Source organism: Salvia splendens, chromosome 17 (assembly GCF_004379255.2).
Source record: "Salvia splendens isolate huo1 chromosome 17, SspV2, whole genome shotgun sequence".
Classification (NCBI taxonomy): Eukaryota; Viridiplantae; Streptophyta; class Magnoliopsida; order Lamiales; family Lamiaceae; genus Salvia; species Salvia splendens.
Window position 1 is genome coordinate 27376854 of NC_056048.1, and position 18747 is coordinate 27395600.

At 34.5% G+C, this 18747-nt stretch overlaps 2 protein-coding genes and 1 long non-coding RNA gene across 3 annotated transcripts; 1 reads left to right on the forward strand and 2 right to left on the reverse strand.

The window, feature by feature from the left end:
• Window positions 1-7104: 7104 nt before the first annotated feature.
• Window positions 7105-9059, reverse strand: LOC121774563 (GDSL esterase/lipase At2g40250-like). Its single transcript, XM_042171412.1, has 3 exons — window positions 8653-9059; window positions 7902-8106; window positions 7105-7392 (listed from the first exon to the last, which is right to left on the reverse strand). Exons 1-3 carry the CDS (start codon window positions 9057-9059, stop codon window positions 7105-7107), a joined length of 900 nt encoding a protein of 299 aa, XP_042027346.1.
• Window positions 9060-10103: 1044 nt separating this feature from the next.
• On the forward strand, window positions 10104-11701 carry LOC121773619. The gene is made up of 4 exons (XR_006044817.1): window positions 10104-10179; window positions 10321-10699; window positions 10791-10874; window positions 11193-11701. It is a non-coding gene; the product is annotated as an uncharacterized LOC121773619 (long non-coding RNA).
• A 2405-nt stretch (window positions 11702-14106) lies between these two features.
• LOC121773927 (two-component response regulator ARR18-like) lies at window positions 14107-15614 on the reverse strand. Its single transcript, XM_042170844.1, has 5 exons — window positions 15244-15614; window positions 15080-15156; window positions 14930-14966; window positions 14753-14852; window positions 14107-14678 (listed from the first exon to the last, which is right to left on the reverse strand). The coding sequence occupies exons 1-5, from the start codon at window positions 15518-15520 to the stop codon at window positions 14252-14254; spliced, it is 918 nt and encodes a 305-aa protein (XP_042026778.1). The 5' UTR covers window positions 15521-15614; the 3' UTR covers window positions 14107-14251.
• Window positions 15615-18747: the final 3133 nt, after the last annotated feature.

Genomic DNA, 18747 nt, shown 5'->3' on the forward strand with positions numbered 1-18747 from the left:
ATCTACTCCGTGGCGGGGTTCGTAGACGAACATGTAATCGGTGATGAAACGCGCGAAGAGCTGAGAATCGAGAGCGGAGAGACGGAGAACGTGGTTCGGAAGGGGTGATGATGATTGTTTCGGTTACATTCACATTGCTAGCCATTGTTGATTTATTTGTGTCTCTTAACAAACACATTTATATTTATAGGCAGGGTTAGGTGTGTTGAGAAAACCGGGTAATTTTCTCTCAAATAGTGAAATGAACCGATTCAGTAATTTTAGAGTTAACCCAATGGGGTCTACTCGATAAAATTACTTCTCCAAATAAATTCTTTGGAAAGACTGGCGGGGACACTATCCCTCTTAAATACCAGATTTCTAACATAATTTATCAGTCGGTGTATTTATCACAATATAAAAACACCCAAAAGAACCGTACAAAACACTACTACCAAACCCGCAAATAATATTGAATACAATATCCAAATAGAAAATAAACCAAGAAATAAATGCGGAACAAAATAAATAATAAAGAAAGAACACACCCGAAACTTTGATAACGGAGTTCGGCCAAATTGCCTACGTCTCCGAGCACCCTCTGCAGAGCCCGCTTATATTTAGACGGAGAAGGAATATAATATTTGAGGTACATTACAAATGAGGGAGGAGTGCTCCTTTTATAGGCAGCTACTCCCCCCAACTTCTAACTCCCCATCGATGTGGGATGAGAAAGTTTGACAAAAGTCAAAGTTTGTAGGCAAACTTCAACAAATCTCCACCTTGGCAAAATTTTAAATCCCACCGAACACAAATCTTCTCCCTCTAAACAGACGACTCGCGGTGCTTTCATATTGGCGCAGTCAAGTGCTAGCTCCAAAACGCAGAATATTAACCAAGTTCAAACAATGTTCAAACTTGGCTCTCGTTACCACCTTGGTCAACATATCTGTAGGATTCTCCAAAGTTGAAACCTTTCTGATGACAATTTCCTCTTCTTCGAGAATTTCCCACACAAAATGATAGCGAACATCAATGTGCTTCGTCCTTGCATGAAAAACCTGATTCTTTGCTAAATGAATAGCACTCTGGCTGTCAGAATATACTTCAAGTTGTTTGTGTCCAACACCCAATTCTTTCAGCAACCCATGAAGCCAAATCGCCTCCTTCATAGCTTCAGTAATGGCCATGTACTCTGCCTCTGTCGTAGACAAAGCTACCGTTGACTGCAAGGTAGACTTCCAACTAATTTGCGCACTAGCTAAAGTGAACAAATAGCCCGTAGTAGATCTTCACTTATCCAAATCACCAGCATAGTCAGAATCACAATATCCAACTGCAAATGACCAAGTGATTTATCCTGCTCAAACATCAAACCAATATCTACAGTATCTTTGATATACCGCAGAATCCATTTCACAGCTTGCCAATGACCCTTTCCTGGATCATGCATGTATCTGCTTACAATACCAACGGCCTGTGAAATGTCTGGTCTTGTACACACCATTGCATACATCAAGCTTCCAACTGTGTTAGCATAGGGAACTTTTGCCATATATTCTCGCTCATCTTCCGTTTTTGGAGATAACTGAGAACTAAGTTTCAAATGAGGAGCAAGTGGGGTACTTACAGATTTGGAATCATCATTTACACCAAAACGTTGTAGTACTTTGATCAAATACTGCTTCTGTGTCAGCCAAAGCTTGCCTCCCTCTCTATCTCTTGTAATCTTCATACCGAGAATCTTCTTGGCTTCCCCCAAATCCTTCATCTCGAACTCTTTACTCAATTGAGCCTTCAATCTGTCAATTTCAACTTGGCTCTTTGATGCTATCAGCATATCATCAACGTATAAGAGTAGGTAGATGTAGGAATCATCTTGAAGTCTGCGCAAATACACATAGTGGTCATATTTGCTTCTTGTGTACATCTGATCCTTCATAAATTTGTCAAACCATTTGTACCACTGTCTTGAAGACTGCTTCAATCCATACAACGATTTGTTCAACTTTCAAACCCAATTTTCTTTACCAGCAACCTTGAATCCCTCCGATTGGGTCATATAGATTTCCTCATTCAGATCACCGTGTAAAACCGCGGTCTTCACATCAAGTTGAGCTAGCTCCAAATTCAACTGCGCTACCAAAGTCAACAAAATTCTAATGGAGGAATGTTTAACAACAGGAGAAAATACCTCATTGTAATCAATTCCCTCCTTCTGGGCGTAGCCTTTAGCTACTAATCTTGCTTTGTAGCGAACATTATCTTTGTTAGGAAATCCTTATTTCTTTGCAAAAACCCATTTACATCCAATTGCCTTCTTGCCTTTCGGCAATGGCATCAGCTTCCACGTCTTGTTCTTCTGAAGAAATTGCATCTCTTCTTCCAAAGCACCTTTCCAACCATCGCTTTCTGAACTTTCAATAGCTTTCGAAAAGATACATGTAACATCATCAACAACTCGAAGCGCATATGCTACCATATCCGCAAATCGAGCAGGTTTCTTATTTTCCCGCCTCGTTCGCCTGACTGCAATTGGCTCTGATTGCTGCGAAGGTTCTTGGGGTGGAACCTCTTCATCACCTGACTCTTTTTCTTCCGTAGGAGAGTCATTTGTGGTGTTCGTAGTTGGGATCACAACTGCTTCTTCGAACTCCACCTGCTTCGGTGCATACTCCACCTGCTGCGAAGTATCACTACTATTTGGATTTACCTTATTCAACATGGAAGATTCATCAAAGGTAACATCCCTACTTACAATGGTCTTCTTAGACTCCAAACACCATAACCGATATCCTTTAACACCAGCACTGAAACCCATAAACAAAGCCTTCTTTGCACGTGGATCCAATTTTGACTCAGTCACATGATAATATGCAATAAAACCAAAAATACGCAAAGAATCATAATCAGTTGCAGGTTTACCGGACCATACCTCTAAAGGAGTCTTGCCATCAATGGCAGAACATGACAAACGATTGACAATGTGTTGAGCGTAGCCCAAAATTTCCTGTCTAGCCCAACATTAGACAGCATACAACGAACTTTCTCCACTAGTGTTCGATTCATACGCTCTGACACTCCATTCTATTGTGGTGTATTTCTCACTGTGAAGTGCCGAACTATGCCACACTCCTGGCATATATCTTGGAAAGGATCACTCTCGTATTCTCCACCGTTGTCGGATCGGAGAACCTTGATCTTCCTCCCCATCTGATTTTCAACTTGAGCTTTCCATTTCAGAAAAATCCCAAGGACTTCATTTTTGCTCTTCATAGTGTACACCCAAACTCTCCTGGAAAAATCATCAACAAAGGTGACAAAATAGTGTCTACCTCCAAGTGACGGAGTCTTGGCAGGTCCCCACACATCTGAGTGCACGTAATCCAGAATTCCCTTCGTATTATGGATTGCAGTGCCAAATTTCACTCTTCGTTGTTTTCCCAGAACACAATGCTCGCAAAACTCTAATTTGCAAGACTTCGCACCTTTCAATAATCCTTGCTTGGCGAGAATTTGCAATGATCTCTCACCAGCATGTCCCAATCGCAAGTGCCAAAGCTTCGTCGCCTCTGCATCCTTCTTGTTACTCGAAGTTGCAGTTGATACTGTCCCAACAACTGTATTACCTTGATAGTAATACAAATTGTTCTTCCTCACACCTTTCAGCATCACCAATGCTCTTGAAGTTGCTTTAAAAATTCTATCTCGCATCATCACAACTAGGCCTTTAGATTCTAAGGCCCCCAATGAGATGAGATTCTTCTTCAACAAGGGACACGTACCGCACATCCTTCAAAATTCTGGTGGATCCATCCTGATTCCGTAGCTTGATTGAGCCTATCCCGGCTGTCTTACATGGACTGTCGTTTCCCATGTAAACAAGTCCGCCATTGAGTTCTTCAAAATCAAAGAACCACTCCCTGATGGGATACATATGATAGGTGCAACCTGAATCCAATATCCACTCGTCTGGATGCGATGTTGAAGGTGAAACCGTCAAAGAACAATCTGACTCCGCATCATTTTTGCATTCAGCAACATTTGCATCTTGCGAAGCCTTTTCTTTCTTCTTCAACTTTGGGCAGTCTTTCTTCCAATGTCCTTTCTCATAACAGAAAGCACACTCATCTGTGGCAACTCGCCTTTTCGATTTGGACCTTCCTCTTCTCTCCTTTGATCGGCCTTGTTGACGACCTCTTGCCACTAATGTTTCATCTGTAACTGCTTTGCCTTTCATTTTATCTGTCTTTCGCAATTCATGACTATACAAAGCAGAACATACAGTATCTAAAGACACATTCTCTTTACCGTGGAGTATTGTGGTCTCTAGATGTTCAAATTCATCAGGTAGAGACGACAACAACATCAATGCCAGATCCTCATCCTCAAATTTCACATCTAAATTTAGCAAGTCTGCTACTAATTGGTTAAACAAAGTAATGTGTTCATTCATAATGGTACCTGGTCGGTATTCAAATCGGAACAACCTTTTCTTCATAAGGAGCTTATTCTGACAACTCTTCTTCAGAAATTTGTCCTCCAGTGTCTTCCACAATCTATGTGCAGAAGTCTCATTCTTGACAGCATACTTCTGTTCCCTGGACAGACACGACCGAATTGTTCCACAAGCTAACCGATTTATGGTACTCTAATCTTTATCATCTATATCTTCTGGTTTCTTTTCTTCAATGGCAATGTCAAGACCCTGCTGGAAAAGAGAGTCTAGAACCTCCCCCTGCCACATACCAAAATGGCTAGTACCGTCAAATATCTCCACCGTCAATTTCATATTTGACAGTGGAAACCTCGACCACGATAACGAAAAACTAGCCATGTTTTCTTGATCATTACCCGTCATTACAGACTCAAAATAAAGTATTCAACATTACAAACAAATAGAACCAAGGACGAATCTTGGCTCTGATACCACTTGTTGAGAAAACCGGGTAATTTTCTCTCAAATAGTGAAATGAACCGATTCAGTAATTTCAGAGTTAACCCAATGGGGTCTACTCGATAAAATTACTTCTCCAAATAAATTCTTTGGAAAGACTGACAGGGACACTATCCCTCTTAAATACGAGATTCCTAACAGAATTTATCAGCCGGTGTATTTATCACAATATAAAAACACCCAAAAGAACCGTACAAAACACTACTACCAAACCCGCAAATAATATTGAATACAATATCCAAACAGAAAATAAACCAAGAAATAAATGCGGAACAAAATAAATAATAAAGAAAGAACACACCCGAAACTTTGATAACGAAGTTCAGCCAAATTGCCTACGTCTCCGAGCACCCTCTGCAGAGCATGCTTATATTTAGACGGAGAAGGAATATAATGAGGGAGGAGTGCTCCTTTTATAGCCTGCTTATATTTAGCATGCTTATATTTGAGGTACATTACAAATGAGGGAGGAGTGCTCCTTTTATAGGCAGCTACTCCCCCAACTTCTAACTCCCCATCGATGTGGGATGAGAAAGTTTGACAAAAGTCAAAGTTTGTAGGCAAACTTCAACAAGGTGGAGAGGGCTTATTTTGAGAGAGAGAAAGGTAGAGACAATATTGCGAGAAAAATTGAATAATAGAAATACACTTTATAAAATTATAATGGAAATTAAAATACGAGATTGAATGATATACCATATATTGCGATGAATATTTGAATACAAGAAAATACAGTTTAAAATTTATAAGATTAAAATGGAAAATAAAATACATATCGTTAAAGTTTACTAAAACATGTTTGGAAGGGGTGATGAAGATTGCTTCGGTTACATTTGAATTTTTTTTTTTTATCGTAAACTTGTTCATCTACAGTTATATTTTGTGGCACTTTTTTCTATTAAATAAAGTTTGAAGATGGGTTCTTATTAATTTCCACCTTTTCCGAATTTTGAATATGGATAAATTTAAATTTTAATTCTTAAAATGCAATTCTATCAGTAATAATTTAAATATCAATATAATTATCTCAATTACCATTATCATGTTAATGAGGCTTTAAGTTCATACCTAATAAGATCTGTATATTGAATCAGCATTTTGTGGAGTTAATGAGGGTTTAAGTTCATACCTAATAAGGTCTGTATTTTGAATCAGCATTTTATGTCGCGGAAATTTGAAACTCTATAAAGATTCTTGATTGTAGTAAGTAATTTTAGAGTAATTCACCCACTTTCTATACTTTTCTCAATTATGCATATAATTCTTTATATAAATTACACATTATACTCTTTGTTCTATAAATACTTTCTCATCATTCATGATTTTGTTAATTTATTTACCTAGTCTCAATTTCTTTCCTTTTTCCTATCTCATTTTATTTATACTATTATACATCCCAAATATATTTAATTAAATTGATAAATTAAAAAAAAGCACATGTCTTCTTATTTAAGACATTAAGTTTATTAAAGTTAAATTAGTACTATAACCTAAATACATAATAAAATTAAGAAAGCCTACCCGATATAAATCAACGATAATAAGAATGAAATCTAAACCGACGAAAATAACAATGATGTGCAGCTTAGTTAATAAAACATTTTTTCTCCATGTTCAGGTTAGCAGTCGAATCATCAAGAGGATAAATGAAAAACACTTAATAATCCGCAAAATGACCCGATGAAAATAAAAAGACTAGCTCTAACTAGCTACAACAACTAACTAACAAAATCATACTAAGATAATTTATGTAATTAGTTAAGCCAATAGACTAGAAAGTGACGTCTCTTTGAATATTTTGGTGAGAACCTCATAAGCAGCTTGAGTTGGATGAATAGAGTCCCAAAATAAATATTGCGATGAATTTGTGCAAACTCGAGCATATTTACTACAAAAAGGTCCTAGCTCCCACGAGCCACTTCCACAACATCCCTCGAGTGTGTGCTCCAATCCTGAAATTAATTCACAAAAATTGTATCACCTCATTAATAGTCTGCCCCGTCACGAGTAAAGCGAGTTATTTCTTCTGGACACGAGAATAAAAATAATATTCAGTGAGTTATAGTGAAGAAATAATAAAGGTTTAATTTTTCAAGAAAACGAAATGCATCATTTATCTTACGACGTTCAAATGAATAATTCAAATCATTTACATTAGACGAAAAAAATTAATTAGTGAGAAATGGAAGTATTGGCTGACCATATCTGCTAGGGTTGTTGATCATATCCATCATAGGATTATAGATATCAATATAAGCAATTTTCAGTTGTGGCATTTCAGTCACAAATTGATTGATGTATTGCTGAAGCCTTTCGTTGAATTGCGTTGCATCTGCGTTATGCTGACTCACACACTCACGTTTGAACCCGAATTTGGTTGAGATGTCGAGCGGTAAGCATCCCACCGGTGGCATCCCCAACACTCCCACTCTTCTTGCACCCCTCTTGTACAATTTCTACATATGAGAAAAATTATTGTAAAAACTAGTATAATTTTCGTTAGAACATGGAAATTATGGTCAGAACGATATAAATATTTGTTCACCATTAACGGTCACATTTAGGACCAACGAAAATTTTAAGAAATGTGAAAAAAATGGATGTAAAAAGTTATTCGAATGAAAATCCCACTTTTACTTAAGGACTATGTGATCTAAAGTAAAAGTCAAATGAGATATGTAATGACAGACTTCCCTAAATATTAAAATGAGACATTTTGGCGGACATGCTGAAATGAAATATGAGACTTTTAATGGTGATGATACTAATATGAAAGTATGTAATTTGGATTTTCTGAATTTTTCATTAAAAAAGACAATGTGAACTTGAATTTTGAAGGAAGCAAATTCCATTCCAAACCAAAAAAGAACAAACTAAATCTAAAATTTTGGTTTTTGTCTCATTCAACCATATCATGCAAAAAATATTAGGTAATTACTATATGAAAAATAAGAATGAAAATCACCTTGACAAAATCTTTAAGATTTCCGAGCAAGAACTCATGGTAGGCAGACACAGAATACGTCAATCTTCTGATCGGAATCGCGTAATAGTTAACCAACATGTCATTAGTTCCACCGGAGATCAAATACACAGCGTTCTTAAGTACGTCGTCCGTGGGACCATCGCCAATGTCTAGCCTCATGGTCTCCCTTGCCGCCTCGAAGTTCCTGTTGTTGTAATGAAGATCATAAGATTGGTGATTCAAGGAAAAATCAAGCCTATAATCAGAGCTTATTCAAATATAAAATTCATGTCACCCTTGTTGTTAACTCAGAATAGAACTATATATAAAGAGATTAATGTAACTATGTAAGTTCCATTTGCCGAGCTAGTTATCTGACCTAAAATGTATATTCTTATCATACTTATTTTGTAAATCTCATCTTCCCATCAAATGGCCTCTAGTAGAATTGATTATCAATGTATAGTCCTAATGATTTTTAGTACTAATCTTCCACATTTAAATTCTACTCCATCTGTCTGCTATTTAATGTCTCATTTTTTTTCCATCTGTCCGCCAATAAATATATCACTTCAGTTTCACTATATTTGGCAAGTGGACCCCACATCACTAACTCACTCTACTCATAAAATCAATATATAAAAATTTGGCTCACATTCGACTAAATTTTTCTACAAAGTCAAATAATTTCTTAAAAACCGAGCAAGTAAAAAATGGGACATCTATTGACGAATGGAGTATTTTTTATCACCTGTATTGTGCCGTCATGGTGAGCACCCCGACCTCATCTGCCGTGAGGTCGTCGAGGCCCGAGCACGTGGAGGCGAAGCTGACGCCGGTCCGCAGGGTGTCGCGGGGGGCGGTTTGCATGTTGAGATACGGCTGCATGAGGGGCTTGAGGCCGAGGTCGTGGACGAGGATGTCGGCCGGGAGCATGCCGTTGGAGAATCTGCCGAAGGAGATGGTGTCGTGGAGCTCGGCGGCGTAGGGCGGGTGGTCGGCGCGGCAGATGGTGCGGAGGCCGTTGTTGTTGCCGGTGTCGAATATGGCGTCTCCGAAGGCGTACACGGCGGTTGTGCTTAGTGGCTCTGCGGCTGTGGAACGGAGGAGGGAAGTGATTGAGATGAGAATGAAGAGGAGATGTGTGGTGTAATTCATTTTAAGGGTTTAAGTGTAGAGTTGAATGGTATGTGTATATATATATATATATCTGTGGAGAGAGATAGTTTGAAGTGTTAAGATTCACATTAAGGGGTTTTGGTTTACTCTGTTGAATAGGTATGCATGTGGAATGTTTCAAAGAGATTTTGCTTTGGCTCATGTTCTTGGACAGACGTGGAAATTTATTTTGGTAGAGACTATATTTTAAATTTTGAGTTTGGAATTTTGAGACAATAGTTGTCTTATTTTTTGTCGTGGCATAGAGGCTTTTGCACAACGATTCGCACAAAATACTTAAATTCGACAACACTATGCGAATGCAATTGTTGCACATGAAAAGTTTCATACAAGTGATGTTTGTTTATAATCAGCTTTCCGTTATTTCCGAGAACGGATGCATAAATTTATTATGGTAAAGAGCTATATATTCTAAATTGGAGTTCAGAATTTCAAAAAAGTACTCCCTCCGACCCATAATAGATGGCACACTTAGAAAATGATACGGGATTTTAGGAGATGTTGTCTTGTGTGTTAGTTGGAAAGAAAAAATAGTATATTTATATTAATGTGTGAGAGAGTTTTTCCTAAAAAAAGAAATGTGACATCATTTGTGGGACAAACTAAAAAGGAAAGTGTGACATCTATTATGAAACGGAGAGAGTATATAATTAATTTCCTAATTCTTCTTGATTGCATAGGTTTTGCACGACAAAATACAGAAAATTCGATGATATTATACTATTAAAAAAATTACTATTGAAAATTCGCACAACTATTTATGTAAGGATATGCATATTTGATGAATATTTGATCAGTTCATATAAAAAATTATTTACCACTTTATTAATTATTTTCATTGTGATTATATCAAAAATTCTTAGACCCATTGGATATTTCCTCGAAACCAACAAGGATCCGGCCCGATAGAATTACCGGGCAGGACCAATAAAGCCCATTTATGATGTAGCCCATTGCAGCTGGATGAACAAATCTAGCTCTATAAATACTGATACTCATAATTATAATATCAAACCCTACAATATAAGATTCCACACAATTGAGAAAGCCGCAGCTACACGAAGAGCTAGGTCAAAAACTCACCGCCTCCATAGATTCGGTATGAATTTTTTTAGATTGTTCGTTTTATTTATCTATTTTTGCTATCGTTTATCTATGTTATAATTCAGTTTTTGCTCCCCCAATTCAATTTTGTTAGTGACAGACACCAAATAAAAATTTTATTTTTTGCCAATCCCAGATTTGAATTTGAATATTTGATTGCTGTGGCCGAGATGAAGCAATACTCTGTTTCCCTTCATCTGTTCGGGCAAATGCCTCAAAGAGTTGTTCATGTAGATCTGTACACTCTGAGTGTGGCGATTGATTGCTTTTGCCGACTGAAAAGAACTGATTTGGATTTCGCAACCTTGACAGTTTTTGTAAGAGTTGGCGGGAGCCTCGGCTGAGAAACTGTGTGAACCTAATGAATTTGGTCTGTAGTACTTGTTCAAGACGGGTGTAGCTATAAGCTATATTGACTTGATGAACGGGTACTGCAAAAAGCTTTTTGTAGATGTTGGTGTAATGAATGAGATAATATGTCGGTAGAAAAATCATACATCTAATGATTTGAAAGTGTAAGTGGTCAAATAGTTTTATGCGTTTTTTATATTTTTTTTAATTTGCTGATTGTATACTGATGTGTAGTTTGTACTTTTTGATATGCAGTTTGTACTCCTTCAAAGACTTGTCCAACATCTACATAAAAATCTTTTCAATGAATGCATTAATGCATATTGGAAAGAATTTTAGGTAATTGTGCATTTTACTACAGACTTAGTTAGATTCTTATTTATAATCTCATATACACTATCTCTTGCTCTGGTTTTGTTGTAGTCATATTTCGATATTCGAATTATTGGGACAGCTATTTGTGAATTGATTGATTGTCATTGTATTCGGCAATTTGTGTGAATGTGGCAATTTGTGTGAATGTAGATTAAAATGTAGAATTACAATTGATGCATTTGTTGGATTAGTATGTATTGTTTTGGCCGTAAGCAATGGGGTTAACGGTAATTGCACTGGCTACACTTTGGATTAACTATGCGGTCATTGCGTTTTTTTTAGAAAGATGCAAACGCATAATCGTCGTTATAATCATAACGACGATTGCGACGAGCATAAGAGAAGGTGACGCTGGAGTGGAGTGTGCCCGATTACAAGCGGAATTGGAAGATGAACTCCCACATCCACCAAGCCATCATAGCAGCTCGCGCATAGAGGAATCCGAGGATTCAGATAAGCAAACAATGTCGTTGTTAACCAGTTGAAGATCTCAAGTCAACAATTCCATCAAATGAGAATCAAGTCAATAATTCCATCAAATGAGAAGAAGTGTAAGAATAAATTAAGTAAACTAGGGCATTGCTAGAATAGTTGAAGAACCTTAGTCAAGGAGAAGTGAATTATAGGTATACTATCTTTATCCATAAAATAATTCCACCAAATGAGAATAGTAGATTAATTACTACATTTATCTACAAAAATAGTTTTTGTAGTGGATAAGTGTTTTACTACAAAGTTTGTAAAGTAAGAGAATAATTCAAGGAAAAGATATTGAATTATTATTAGTGTAATCTAATACTCACCATAATAGATAGAGATGCTTATCATAAATAAAAGAAAAATATTGACCTGTTAAGATTATTTCTATGGATTTGGTAATATTATGAATTAAAATTAAGTTTAAAACAATTTTGTATTAATACTATTTTGTTACTCTTTTGATTCGTTTTAAAATTTTAAAAATGTTTTAAGTAATTTCAAACAATAAAAATAGAAATATTAAAAGTTATCTACAACATTTCCTAGTGAAAAATACCAATGTTTCGAGCTTCTTTGCAAGTAAAAGAAAAAAAAGGCTAGAAGTGCTTGGAAATTCGAGCTAAATGTATTGCTCGAAATTGCTTTATTACAAGTACAAATTGGTGCTTGGAAAATTTGAAGTACATATAGGTGGTGCTCGGATAATTTTGAGCACTAATAGGTGCTTGAAAACTAACACATTAGACGACTGCTTTGACTACTTAGCGAGCATAACTATGTGCTTGAAAATTCTTCAGCCTTGTGCTTGGAAATTATTAGCAGAAGCCTATGAAGCCTATTGTTATTAGCAAATAACAATAGGTGCTCATAACGCACTTAATTAAGTATATTACGTTGTACGAGCACATTTGATTATTTCCAATGAAAATGGTGTTCGTAAAAGACCCTTCTTTATAATGTATATTTTACTTTTACTATATATTTGGTATGAGATGTATATGTACTTATAGCTATTTGGTAATGGGCGGCACAAATTTGAACGTAAAGATGGTAAAGTATGAGATATAGTATAGAAAAATGGTTTAAGTGTTTTTAGTGAAAAGCGGAATTTTAGTGAAAAGTGAAACTCACCTCATTATATTTTTTTTAAAAATAGATAAAGTCTAATTGTTTTGATGGTCCAAAACACAAAAAATATGACTATTTTTTGTTGAGGGGTGGTATAAATAAACTCATTAAGATATAGACTTAATAAGTTTAAAGTAATAGTGGTTGAGATTTTTTTTATATTTTAAAAATAAAAATTAAAAATATCTAAATAACCTGAAAAAAAGATCAACAGTGCATAATAAGAGTCATATTTAGTTTCGGCACATGTTTTAAGGAATGTAAAGAAAATTAGATTGAACTAGATAGTGAAATATAAGTCTAATGAGTGAATAATACAGTATTAGTTTTATAATAAAATGTGAGTAGAATAAGTTGGTGAAATGTGAAACTACTTAGCATTTATGGTAAAAATGAAATATGACTCTTAACGGGGGATGAGGGCAAATGGAAAAATAGGACTCTTAATGTGGAACGGATGGAGTATCTAAAAATTATTATTATTATATGAAACAAATTAGTTTTTCACATAAAATTATTCTCCCTCTACAAATTCCAACCAAAGTGCATTGCATACCGTATTATTTGTCCAAAATAAACAATTAATTAGTAGTACTACTTAATTATCGAAACCTCCAAAAATTGCTTAGTTATAGGAAATTTTGTGATACAAATAATTCTTCAAGAACAGCATAACATACATACATAAGTATAACTTGGGAACATGACAATAAATTCCATTATTTGTAAGGTTTGCGATATGATTCATTGTTTTTCAAAAGCCACTTCTTAGAGCATAATTGAGACTGAATATCTGTCCTTGATGATAACTTTAGACGAACATTTACATAATTTGGGTTTATGTAATTTGGGTCATGTTGAAATATGTTTCACTGTTGTGCGAAAGAGTAGTTCATTATTATGCTAAAATGGATGTCATTTTGTGCTTAAATTTCAATTGTTTCTCTTTTATAAAATATCTCAAAACTTTAAATAATTATAACTCTCTTTATTTAAATTATTTTTTACACACACCACATATCAAATCAAAGATAATTTTATAAATTTTTAAATTGTAATTATAATTGCATATGTTCATGTCAAGAAATTTGCATGAAAAAAATGAAATTTATAAGTATTTTAGTATACTTTCAGCACATAATAAATTACCGAAATCAAACCCTGCGCGTCCATTTTTGTATCATATGATCCAGATTTAGTCTTGATTACAATATAAGAGGGTTATCAACCTATATATGGGGTGTTCGGTTTGTAAAATTATATCTCATGATTAAATATGTAGTGTGTTTGGTCAATGAGATTGAATCCTACAACTCAATGTTGGATGGATAATCATGTGATAAATAGTTATAGTCCCCCTCCAATTAAAATAATATCACAACTCAATCCTAAATTATATCTTGATACTATTTTATCTAGAAACCGAACACCCCAGTATCTCATGGTACAAGTATCAATTACAGTTACCATACCTCAATATTTTACTTATAACAAAACAAAAATGCTAAATTCCGGAGACAAAGATCTGCACATTGCTCAAATTCTTTAATACCCTCACATCCCCCAACACAAAGATTCACACACTTTCTTGATTAATTTTACCTGTCCAATTCAGATGAGAACAATTAATCTGTACACTAAAATAGTTATTTTTAAAATCTCTGCATACAATTCAAGAATCAAGAAACAAACAAACTTCTTGAAAAAAAATCTCACTCAGAAAATTGTCCCATTCACAAACTCAGATCTAAACAAGCCACCTCATCCCGATCCTTCCACGCAACCACCTCCTTCGAGGGCGAAAACAACGAGAGCGACAAGCTGCTGTCGACCTCTTCATGATCATCCGTCGTCTTCATCTTCTTCATATTCGTCTTTAGGGAGAGAGTGAGGTCAAGATCTAGGTGCTTTCGTTTCGATGTGGCTTGTTCGAGTGCTCCTCTTTCTTGGTAGAAGTTTGTTGTTGGAGTTTGATTAGTTTGCCCGAATCTTTGATTGATCATCAAGTGTTTTTGATCAAGAAATTTCCAAGAATTTCTTGATAAGTATGAATTTGGTGATGGCTCATATAGTCCATTTCTGGCCATGTGTGGTGCTTCCCAGTTAGTGGTTATTGAGCTGCCCAGGTTGCCCGGACTGCCCGGGATGACATCTCTATATCTGCAAAATTGTTGGAATTAGGGTTTGGAAATTACTGAATTAATTTAGTTTAGTATTTCTTAATTTTTACATACCTCAAGCTCTGATTATTGAAGGTTTGTAGCATTGGAAGCTGGCTGAGGTTATAGATATGTCTGTCTCCAGCATCAATTAGAGATCTTTGTTGTGAAATCACTGCAATTTCATCAAATCAATTAGTAAATTTATATGAACACAAACCCTAATTTCTAAAAAAAGTTAAAATTATATACCTTCATAGGGATCATCAACCTTCTTGCTCCTATACATCTAAATCATCAAAAATACTTCGTCAATTAAATCGAAAATCTTCAAAAAAAATTAGAAAAAAAATTATTAAAAAAAGACATCTTTCTTCAAAACCTAATCACATGATTTTATACCTGAAGATGGCTCTTGACATGAGCAATGCTTAGCCCTTTAACATTCATTAATTGCAACACCAATTTCGGCGTCGCTTCTGCAAAAAATTGATAAAAAATTAAACTTTTTTCTTTCAAAAATTGAAGGAAAAAAAAAACTAAATTTATGGATTTAGAGGGCTCACTTTCTTCTCCACCAAGCCTCTCCACGGCGTGGGCGAAGCAGAGGTGGAGGTCCGGGGTCCACCGGAGACGTGGAGTCTTCGACCGGACATACTGCCTCACAGATCCAGAGCTAGCCTTCTTCCCATTGTTCTCTTCAACTGTGCTGTTGCTTGAGCTGTTCCCATTCAAGGCCTTGCTGTTGCTTCCATCTTCGTCTTCGTCTCTCTCGTTTTCTTGATCATCAATCTGATTCTGGCTCTTTGAACCCTCCATGTCTTCAATCTCTGAACTTTTCATGTTGAGATTATCAAGATTTGATTTTTATCTCAATTCAATTGAGATCTTTTCTTGTTTTTGGAGTTTTTTTTGTTTATGTGAGGGTAGATGGAGGAGTAGGGGAAGTTGTTAGAATTGGGAATGAAAAATCTTTGTTGGGGAATATAAAGAAAAATTCCTTCCCCTCTCTCTTCTTCTCCTTCTCAAGTTTTACTTTTTTAGATGCATGTTGTCATTTGTGTGTCTCTGTCAACCACCTAGGCGTTGATGATCATGTTGCCGTCAAAACTATTTTTTTTGCTGAGAAAGTGATAACACTGCATTAATTAAACGTATAAAGTCATTGTATTCACAGTGAAATTATTGTGTTATATATAAAAAATGAAATGTTTTGCTATTCGTGAAATTTGAACCTATATATGTACTAAATTCATTCAAAAAGACGTGGTCAGCATAAATCTTAACGATCAAAAGAATGAAAATGGTTTTTCGTTCTCACAATATTTAAGGGATTTGCATTTGGAACAATATACTAGTATATACTAAATGAAAATTAAATTTTATGGTTAAATAAAGGGGTAGGAATTTGTATATATTGACTCGAATATAATCGTTGATTGAGAATGAAGACCGTTAAGTCAAAATTTGGATCACCCTACCGAAACTACTCAGCAATATCATCACACTACTTGTATATATTCTTGTATGTTAATTAATTTGGCTGTCAAAATCCATTGTTAATCTATTCCAATTTTATAAGGTTTCACGCATCATATTTTCAAATCATGTAATTAACCATTTATTGCATGTAAACTGTAAATCATTTACTCATACATCGGTATAGATGAATAGGAGTAGTATATATGATTAATTAATATTATGAAAAGTAATGCCTTAGTTATATAGTTGAGTGCGAGCATACTACTTATTTGAGAATTCGATATTAGGGCCAAATTAATTAATTTTTATGCATGTGCAAAATGGGTCCATGCACATATATGAGTAGGAGTAACAGAGAGGATGAGGACTGAAATTATTAAATGAATTAATTTATATATTTATATAAATCAGACAAAACTTGTTCAGACAAGAATCAAGTAAACTGTCTTGAGCTAGACTTATAGCAGTGCTTGTTGTCAACAAGTAATAAAGAAATCTGAATTTTAGATTCTACATATAGACAAGAAATCCTACAACCATTGGTGAAAGCAGAAAACGAAACTCGTGGATCAGACACAGGGTCGGTCAACCCCGACCTCATATGGATCTGCCATTGGCTGCAACTTGAATCTTACCTAATTATTTGATCAATATTCATTTTCTTTCTTTTTTAAAAAAAATTCTTATGGAATGTTTGTACAAAAAAATTAGGGTTGCTTCCTTGCTTCAATTAGATGCTTCTGGTTTAGTTGAGTATTTAATTATAGAATGGCATAATGCAAAAATTAAGCATGTTGTAAGTGAAATACAGTATTAATTAATTAATTAATTTCATATTGTTGTTTTTTTGTTTTATTTGAAAGGGCCATATGTTACTGGTGATTTGGTGGGCGGGCATCTAGCTAATGCTGTCAGCTAAGTCAACTATTTCATGTCTCCTTATGCAAGATATTATTATTTCTTACAAGTTTTTGTTTAAAGATGATCTTGTTTCCCATTTTAATCACTAGAATTTAATGATAATATAGTTATTTACATCTCAGTGAATAAATAGGTTTAATATTATATTAAGAAATTTCAGATATAACACTATTCTTAAACATAAAAAATGATCATATAAGTTATAAATATATCAGACTTTCTAAGAATATGTGCACATTAATATGGGTACATACAGTACAATATTCTTTATGTACATACTCAGCTACACAGTGTGTTGTCCCCAATAATTTGAAGAATTTCTAGTGATATTTTAGTAATTTTATACCCTTAAAATTAAAATCTAAAAAATATTATTTGGAAATAAGGAATTTGTTCTATAAAAGCTATAAATAGGATTTTTTTTATAGATTTGTTAAATTCAAATAAGTTGAGATTAAGTTTTGTTTGAATTTCAAATGAAATCATATTAATTAAAAAAAGTTGTGAAATGTCTGATTTCGTCACTACAATGTTTTATAGATCGAAGTCAATAATTATCTTCAATTTTTATTTTAAAAAAATGAGCAATAAATCGACCAAAACTATATATGCTGTCAATGTTGTAGCATTGATGAGATTCATGTGGCCTATCTTTTGTGGCAGGAAATTAGAGCTCAATATTCTACGCTCGTGTGTATTTATTGGACTGTGAAGGGCAGCATAAAAGTAGTTTATTTTCAACTAATTCTAAACAAAAGACAATCTTTTTCTCATTATTGATCACAAGCATCTTGCCCTCAATTCTCAACTCTAAAAAAGCCAACTCAATAACTTAATTGCCCCTTTTCACTTGTGACATTGTGTACAATAAATGGGGAAATTTTTTGCATGTCCATTTCAACACTATGCGGTCGCGTATGTATGATGTAAAGTGGTATTTTATCTCGTATATACTTTATCTTAATAATGAATTTAGTATATTTTTTACAATTAAATATACTTGTATAGGCGAAATCTCGCACCGAAAATTCTATATATATTATACGTTTTGGTGCTCTATTCGGTCGGTATCTCACTATCATTTGTTTTTCACTACAAAAATGGCTAAACTAATAAAAAAAATGTGTAGGCAACAAAGTCCAAACACTAAGCAAAACCGATACAAAAAAAATAACACGTGAACAAGGCCACTATCATTTGTTTCTTCATACTTCTATTTAGTTTCATTTTCTTGTGTTACATTCTAATTATATAATATTAGTTAGGGTTTATTAATTTTATCTTTGAATTAGGTATATATCAATTCCTTTTAGTGTCAATTTCATTTTTTTTCAAGTAATAGTTAGTTATTGCTATTGATTACTATTTCATAATTAGATATATAATTATTTTAAAGATTCAAATATGAGAGATAAGTGTTGAACTATGATTTAATTTTATAATGTGACATGGTCATGAATATATTAAGACAGATTGGAGCTTATTTTCCTTCACTACAAAAACGGAAATTCACGAAATCGATATGTTGATAGACAATAAAATAATTATATATAGGAAGCTAAGTGAGTCATCATAGCCGGATTATATAAAGTTTAAGTAGTAGGAACTAGAGGTCCATAAATAATAAGATCAAGATTATTCAGAAAAAATGCTTCAGATTTATTTCT